General features: G+C 57.6%; 2 protein-coding genes across 2 annotated transcripts; one reads left to right on the top strand and one right to left on the bottom strand.

Annotated features, from left to right (window-relative positions):
- Positions 1-508: 508 nt before the first annotated feature.
- Positions 509-2409, top strand: PG985_009602 (R3H domain-containing protein; the record flags this gene model as incomplete). Its single annotated transcript, XM_066829370.1, has 3 exons — positions 509-889; positions 954-2286; positions 2363-2409. 3 exons carry the CDS (start codon positions 509-511, stop codon positions 2407-2409), a joined length of 1761 nt encoding a protein of 586 aa, XP_066684282.1.
- Positions 2410-4923: 2514 nt separating this feature from the next.
- On the bottom strand, positions 4924-8476 carry PG985_009601 (uncharacterized protein; the record flags this gene model as incomplete). Its single annotated transcript, XM_066829369.1, has 10 exons — positions 4924-5601; positions 5671-6605; positions 6662-6754; positions 6812-6942; positions 7007-7649; positions 7711-7772; positions 7832-8015; positions 8071-8207; positions 8266-8351; positions 8426-8476. The coding sequence occupies 10 exons, from the start codon at positions 8474-8476 to the stop codon at positions 4924-4926; spliced, it is 3000 nt and encodes a 999-aa protein (XP_066684281.1).
- Between the last annotated feature and the right edge of the window lie 213 nt (positions 8477-8689).

Genomic DNA, 8689 nt, shown 5'->3' with positions numbered 1-8689 from the left:
CTCTCCTCCCAAACCCACCCTCCTGTTCAAATCCTGCCAGCTTGAGCTATCGCCGCTGCTTACTGGCTCTTTGCTCTCCGTTGCTTGGGCAATTTGTGCTTTCCAGCCATTTTCCCATCCCACCCCCCGTGCCCTGCACACACACTTGCAACGACAAGCGAGCGACCTGACCACCTCGTGCTCCTGCACCTCCAACCCTCCCGTCTTCGCCTTGGCCATCTCCAGCAATAAGCACAGTCGATCCGGGTAGAAAAGCCGCACCCTTTTGGCCTATCATTTCAAACCCCTCCGCCCTCACTCGCGACCAGCTTTTTCATTTGACCTCTACAAGTCATCTGCCCTGCCTGGTTCGCGTCGCCACAACACCTCCCGGACCAGCAAGAGATCGATTTGGGGGACAAGAAGGGATCGGCAGCCTGCTAGTTAGGTAACTAGCAGCTGCGTCTTTCCCCTCGCGGATTCTGGTTATTCTCAATAGCAACCACACCCTCAAAATAGCTTCATCACCATGAATCAACAGCAACACGACATGTATTACGACTACCCCCCGTCAGCGAACAGGTCGCCGGGTTCGACGAGACAAGGCTATGCCACCGTCGGTTTGGGCTCGGGACTGCAAGGCCATCGTTCTGCCCAAAGGCCCATGGACAACCTCGGCGGCCCCCTGGGCTCCTCGGCCCTATACTCGCCCGACGAGCGGTTCGACGCGATGCATCGGTTCGACCGTCTCAACCCGAGCTCCATGCAACAACAAAGCGGTTATATGCTCGAGAACAGCCAGACCTGGGGATACAACAACGCTGGTGGCGCCGCAACCATGAATGGTCCCCTGAATGGCAACGGTCGAATCGGTTCGCGACCTGTCAATCGCAGAGCTGCTCTGCCTACCGTAAGTCCACCAGGCCTTGGATTTGCCACCTGCGACGTTTGCTAACTCCACTGATCCACCGCAGAACTGGACCGACCAGCAGGCACCTCAACACGTGCACTCTATGAACCAAATGTACGACGGAAACATGTCGATGAACGACAGCGACATGGATCTCGCCGATCGAGTCCTCACGACCCCGGCCTCTGGCGATTCCGAGCAGCTTATCCCTACCGCCATCGTCATTAAGAACATCCAATTCCAGTGCCGGAAGGAGATGCTGCAAGGGATCATGGCCACCATGAACCTTCCTCAGCCCTACGCGTTCAACTACCACTTCGACAAGGGCGTGTTCCGAGGCCTGGCCTTTGCCAACTTCTCGACCCCCGAGGACACGGCTATTGTGATCCAGAAGATGAACGGAATGGAGGTCATGGGCCGCAAGCTCCGAGTCGAGTACAAGAAGATGCTGCCGCAGGAAGAGCGAGATCGCATCGATCGGGAAAAGCGAGAGAAGAGGGGTCAGCTCGAAGAGCAGCACCGCGCGCCTCTGCCAGTCCATCAACAGCACGCTCTGCAAGCTCTCGGTGTTAGCGTGAGCAAGCAGCCCACTGGATCCCCTTTGCGCGACGTAGATTTGAATGACCCTGACACACTCGAATACTACACGCAGCTTACCCTGTTCAAGAACGACCCCAGCCGCGAGGTTCACATCTTCCCGCCTGATGTCGCACCGGAACAACGCCGACAGATTCACATTCTGGCCCATAACATGGGGCTGGAGCACCGTTCCGTTGGTGAGGCTGACAGACGCCAGATCCAGGTCATGAAGAGGCCCCAGAACTCGCCCCCTGCCCACGTGCAGACCCAGCTGCCGCCTAATGTCTCTTGGGAAGACCACCGCAGAGGCCTTAGCCGCGCTGCCACCTTTGACTTTGCCGCCCGGAGAGACGGGTCCGGCGCCTACCACACCGTAGGCAGACAGGGGCCGACATTGGAGGTTCCCGGCAGCCCCGAGTACAACAACCCGCAGAGCCTTCAGAAGGCCAAGAGTTTCGCCGACCTGCGCAAGAGCCCCAGTCCCGCTCCGTCTGGCTCAAGCTATGCTGGTATCGGCAACGGCTTCGCTTCCTCGCGTTACGCCGACTACAACCTCACCACGCCTCCTAACCTGACTCCGACCTCGGCTCAGAACACGAGCGCCGGCCCTGATATGCTGGCCAACAACATGGGTGGCCTGAACCTTGGCTACGACTCGGCCCACCTTCGCTCTCGCGAGGCTCCTGGCGCTATTGGCAGTCAGAGACCCGGTGCTAACGGCTCTGCTGGCCGAACTGCGCCTGACCGACAGCCTAGAGGTCCTGAATGGGGCGAGGCCTTCAGCGGCCGAAATCGCGGCCACATGCAGCGAGGCAGTGGTAAGCTTGCACATTCTCTCAATTTACCACTGAACCCCCGTCTTCGAATACAGCTAACATATAGTGCCTCATCCAGACTCTTCGGACGCAGGACGCAGCTCCGGCGCTTCTCGCTTCCACTAAGGGATTCCTTCGGCGGAAGAATCCCTTGCTCCATCGACCCTGTCGCTTCCTCGACACAATGATGCTCGAACGAGAGACGATTTACGACATACTTAGAGATATAGAATGCTTCAAGCTTCCAACACTGCGTCTGTTCCCTGAGCCGATCGCCAGATGGGCTTGGAGAGGCTGACGTGATTTCTCGATACGGGGGAGTGCTGTGCTGACCCGGGCCACTCTCCCCCTCCTTGGCATTCGACTCAACCCGCTATTAACGCCTTGTAATATGATTTTGCTTTTATGTTCTGCTTTCAAATGTCGGAGGTGATCTGGAAGTCCAGACCTCTTGTGTCGCGGCTTGTTTGACGGAGTTGCATCAGTGCTGGATGTACCGTTCGGCGGTGGTGGAAGCGATTTGCCCAACTAATCGGGGGACAAAGCACTGCGTGGAAACGAACGCGCCTCTCTGCCGGCCGTTCTATATGACTATACCCTTTTTACGATGACCGACGCCACCGCGTACCAACCGAAAAGTTAACTGGATACAACAAACATACAGCGACGATATGGGCGACCATTCACGGCATCACGATATCCAACTTCTATACCCTCCTGGGATTCCTTGCCTGCCCTGGGTCGCCCACCCCTCGTGGTTTTTGATAGGGCCGAAGGGTACGGTGGAGTCTGTTCACGATGGTTACGCTGTTACGACGCATATGCACATCAATTAGATGGCAAGGCGATGCTGGTTGGCTGGCTAGCTGGCGAATGAGATGCCTAATTTAATCAACAATACACCTATCCGCAACATACATCTTGGGACGCGAAGCAGCAGCACCAAAACACCAGTTTCCGCTTGGGAATGAAGAACGAAAATATGAAGAGAAGAAAGAAAGAAAGAAGAAAGGAGAAGACGGGAAGAAGACGGGAAGAAGACGACGACGACGAGACGTGGCATTATGTGCAGTGGCAGTTGAGCTGGACTGCCCAAATTTATACGAAGACAACAGACCGGCCAGACGGGGAGGAGAGCCGGGGACGAAGAAGGGGCATATGGTGTGGGTGGCACGTGGCGGAAGGAAACGTATGAAGTCTCTTGTGGAAAGTTTTTCTGTATATCAGTGCATTTTGTTTTTTCTGACCCTGTTTTTGCTCCATGTTCGTGTGTTTTGTTTTTCGTTTTCCATCATCAGCCATAACTGGGGTGTTCTGGTCTCGCGCTCAGTCATTACCACCAACCATCATCAATCCTATCAGCTCGTCCAAATCTCTCTTGGTCTCTCAAAGTAATATCCATCTCTTATCTGCTGGATCCACGTCTCCGCTTGCGGCTCCCCAATTCGCTGGCTTGGGACCACCGCTACCCGACTTCGTAGCGACAATGACAACGGAGTAGGAGCCTATTATGCGCTGTTGCTTCGGATTGGGGATTACTGCTACGGTGCATGGTTGGGAATAAGGGGCCGGGCTCTGTAATTTTGGGAGGAATGGTCTTGTTTTTACGTTTCGGGGATTCCGAGTCCCATGTGGGAGAGTAGGTAGTATATCTATTCACCTGCTGGTGTTACCGACAACCTTCGCTTTTTAGATGAAACGAAGGGCGAGAGGAAAGAAAGAGAAAGAGAAATGATAATATATGCCAAAGTTCCAATACCAACGCGCCTTGAGAACGGGGTTACCGACAGCCGGACATGGAGTCCGGTGGGTGAAGACCATGTGGATTTCTTCCACCTGGGCAAACAACGCATACAATGATGGGTCCAGCTAGTTTCCCAACCTACCTATCATCTACCGGTTACCTGACAGAAATGGGACTTGTTGACTTTAATGCAGTGCTGTAGCGGAAACGTTTCTATTTCCCCTCCAAAAAAAAAAGAATATTCGTCGTAGTCGTGGCCAATACTGACTTTATCCTGTACCCCGCCATGCCATCAATGCACCACGTACATACATACGTCAAACCTTCTCACTTCGCTTTTTCGCGAATGGGGATTGAAAGAAACTTTAGGGTTAGGATTTTCCAGTTCACCTCGTGGTTTTCCGCGCATTTGGTTTGGTTTGGGCGGTTATGGGACGACGTGCCGGCCCGCGGTGGACACTGCAAAGTGTGTGGTGGCGACGGGAAGTCAAAAACGGGGTGGGTTTAAGTTGGGTTGGGCGTCAGACGTTTCTCGCGTGCAAGGCAGCGACAAGGTTCCGTCAAAGAAAGTGTCGACAAAGCGGGAGACGAGGACGGGATGAACCTTTTTCTCGCAAAAATAACGAGGCAGATCCAGTCACTTGGTCGGCGCTGGCGAGTGGGATTGAGAAGGTTTCTTGACTTTGACTTGATTGATTGATTACCCCTAGTTAGATACTACGAAAGGTGCATCCCATTTTCCCCTCCTCCTAACCACGTGTCCCGGTATTACAGCATTAGGTACTCGGGTAAGTAAATAAGTACGTATAGACAGAGGAAATCCTTTTTGACCCTCCATATTCTCCCTCTGAGCGGGAACACAGGAAAAAGCCCCTCGCGGTGTCGTCCCCCAATCCTTAGACGCCCGGCTGAGTGAAGCCAGGAAGCTGGGGCCAGTCGCCCAGCCGCGCCGGGTCCCCACCGATGCGGACCCAGACCGCGTGGCTGGGCGTGGGCCCGTCGAGCACGAACATCTGGTACCATGACGGCGGGCTCACGTTGGCGTTGGGCGGCGCCGTGACGGTGCAGCTGTTGCCGTTGCAGGTCAGGGCCGGGAACAGCGTGCGCTGGCCCATGCTGTTACCGTGCGTCGAGCCGACGGCAGCGAGCAGGGACACCCGAATAGCGCCGCCCGATGTGGATGTGAGCTGGAAGTTCACCTTGTCGCCGTAGGCCCAGTCCTTGTTGGTGATGGTGAAGGTGGGCTTCGGGGCGCCCGACAGGATGTAGTCGGGGGAGAAGTACTCGAGGCGGTGCTCCTGGGGGTGCTTGTCGTCCTCGGGGTCGGAGCCCGACACGAGGATGCGGCCGTCCGACATGAGGACGGCCTCGGAGTGGTACAGGCGCGGGATCGTCGTGTTGGCCCACATGGTCATGCGGCTGCCGAGGGGCTTGGCCGGGTCGTACAGCACCGCCGACAGGTTGGGCGGGTCGGGCTGCAGGCCGAAGCCGGCGCGGCCGTTGTAGGAGCCGCCCATAATGACGTAGCGGCCGTCGGGGAGGGCGACCATCAGGCTGACGACACGGGTCGAGGGCTGTATTGCCAGAGTTAGCAGTTGCTTGAGTCGCTATGATTAAGTGAACGAAAGGAAGGAGGGACTCACCATTCTCTCGATGCGCCACTGGGCACCGGCATTGTCAGGCTCGGTAGAGATGCAGTTGTCGATGCCGAAGTTGGCGCCGTCGGTGGTACCCCCGCAGACCAAGACGGTCAAGGGGTCGGTGTAGGGCGCGTAATGGGGCATGAGCATCATGGTGCCCTGGAGCGGGTAGTTGCGGCCGGCGTCGGGGTTGTTGACGGCGCCGGGCATCTTGGGCAGCGAGCGGATGCTGTGGAAGTCGACCTGCGAGATGATGCGGGCCTCGTTGTACTGCGCGAAGAACATGTCGCCCGACGGCAGGACCGCGACGAAGGGGTACGAGTTGACCTTCTCGACGTTGGCGAGGTAGTCGAGGTAGGTGACGGCGGTGACGCCCGGCGGCTTGGGCACGACCTCGGCGCTCGGCACCATGGGCCCGTCGGAGCCGTCCTCGCCGCCCATGACCAGGATCGAGCCGTTGGACAGGGTGGCGGCCGTGGGGTACCAGCGGCCGGCCATGAGGGCCAGCTTGGTGTAGTCCTCCTCCCACTGGTTGGTGCCGTTGGTGCCGAGCTCGCTGTCGGGCGTGAAGAGGCGGATGCCGTACAGCGAATCGAGGGACCAGCCGCCCAGATTGATCTGGCGGCCGACCTTGTCGGGCATGACGATGGAGCCCGAGCAGAAGACGTCCGTCTTGAGCTGGAGCTCGCGGAAGGCGGTGCCGTACTGCGGCGCCAGCGAGGGGTCGAACTCGAAGGAGCCGCTGCTGTTGGCCTCCTTGGACGTGCCGTGCTTCTCCACGAAGACGACCTTGTCGTTGATGCCGACCGTGCTGATCAGCGGGATGATGGGCGCAGACATGATGAAGTCGTAGCTGCCGGCGGCGGGGCCCGAGGCATACGACCAGGTCGTCAGCTGGGGACCGGTCCAACGGTAGTACGAGATTCTGTTGCCACCACCTAGAAGACGTCAGTAATTGAGAGGACGCTACGATGAGGGGGAGGGGCGAACATACCGCATAGAATCTGGGGATCACCAGGGCAGGCAACACTGCACTCGGATTCGGGTAGAAGGGTAGCTTTGGCACCCAATGGGACATCACCGCAGACTGCGAGTTTGAGTCAGTTACACCACCAAATGAACCGAGAAGCCATTGCCGACTTACAGCACTGATAACCATACTCGAGACCGCCAGCCTCATAGCCGAAGCGACTGCACCCAGCGATGCACTCGGAGATGGTGGCATTCTCGATGTTGTTGGACATCCATGGGAAAGTACGGTCAGCGATGTCATCCCTGGACCCAGTATTAGTATGCAGCGACGGAGTGCAAATGACGATTAAGAGAGGATGCGACGTACGCGATACAGCCGACGTATTCCCAATTGGCCGGGAGGTTCTCGGTCTGGGGCTTGGGCGGCTGGTACACGATGAGGGTGTCGTTGGAGTAGACGGACAGCCTGTTGCCGGCACCGCACTTCTGGCCCGGGTTGCCCGCGCAGGCCATGCTGCAGTCCGAGTCGCCAACGAGCTCGGCGCCGTTGCGGACGAAGTTGTCGCAGAAGCACTGCGCGCCGTACTCCATGCCCGAGACGGCGTAGCCGAGGCCGACGCAGGTCTCGACGCAGGACTCGACCGTCAGCGTCTGGCTGTCGGGCTGCTGGTTCAAGAAGGCGCGGCCGCTGCTGCCTTCTGTGTAGCAGCCCTTGTAGGCCCAGGGCGCGGGCAGCTCGGCGGGGCTGCCGGACGAGGTGGGCTCCGAGGGCTTGGTGGAGATGGTCGCGGTCGGGTTCGAGCCGGACCCGATCAGGGACCAGACGCTGAGCCGGCTGCCGCCTCCGCAGATCTGGGCCGAGTCACCGTTGCAGGCCATGTTGCAGCCTTGGGAAACCTGGGCGCCGCCGTTGGCGTACTCGTTACCACAGTAGCACTCTCCCGAGTACTCAGTTCCTGCGATGGTGTATCCGTCTTTTTTGCAAGCAGCAGTGCAGAGGTCGTTGGTCACTTGGTCCGAGTCAGCTAATCCCGTCCCGGATAGAAAGGAGTGTCTCGACAGAGTACGTACTAGCAGCGGAACCACCAGGCACGCCGGCGCCGTGTGTGAGAGTTCTGCCTCCATTTCCTTCACTGGATTACCTGTCAGTCAGAACTATGCGCGGTAGGAAAAGGTGACGAGGAGCACTGACGTGTAACATCCTTCGTACTTCCAGCCGTCAATAGCAGCCGGAGGAACAGGGGTCTTAGCGAGACCGCTGAATACGGACAGTCTGTTTCCAGCTCCGCAGGGTTGAGTGTTGTCGCCGGCACAGGGGACGCTGCATTCGGAATCATCCACGATGGTCGAAGCCTCGTTGGGCTTGTCACCGCAGTCTTGAGATGGGGTCAGCGACGAGCAAGTATATCACGGGCACTTGGGTCAACTGACAGCACTCGGCGCCGTACTCGGTTCCAGCCATGCCGTAGCCTCTATCCATGCAGAAGAGGGCGCAATCCTCGTTGGTCATGCTGGTGCCGTTGTTGTACCCATCGCCACCCAAGGCTCTCTTGCCCTCTGCATTGTCGCTGCGTGGGATTGTCAGCTCGAGTGGGCACATCCGACAAAGCTAGTATCTAAACTCACATATAACAGGCGACATAAGTCCAGTTGTTGGGGATGTCGGTAGGGATGCTCAGCGCTCTGGGCACTATCAAGCCGGCCGCAGCGAACTACACATTCAAGACGGGTAAGAAGACGACGTCATGGTGCTAAGTGCAAGGGCCCGAGGGACCATGAGACCTACCTGGGCAAGCAGCGCCGTTGACACAACGGCAGCGGAACGAAAGGAAGCCATAGCGAGCTACTGGCAAGATGTCGAACGAGTGTGCATATCGAGTGACAGAGGTTGGGGCCAAGTGAAGGATCGGGGTGAGACCCTGTGCTATATAGTAGTAGCCATGACAAGAGCCCTAAGAAGAAGCAGACATCTATCTTGTGTGGCTTACGGCCTGCATTGATGTGGAGATTCAGCCAGAGCTTGACTGGGGTGTCTTCAGCTGGGGGAAGC

This window comes from Apiospora marii (assembly GCF_038362585.1).
Source record: "Apiospora marii strain CBS 49790 chromosome Unknown utg000005l_segment0_segment0, whole genome shotgun sequence".
In the NCBI taxonomy this organism is placed as follows: Eukaryota; Fungi; Ascomycota; class Sordariomycetes; order Amphisphaeriales; family Apiosporaceae; genus Apiospora; species Apiospora marii.
Note: the sequence above shows the minus strand (reverse complement) of the source record. Positions and strands in the feature narration are given on the sequence as shown.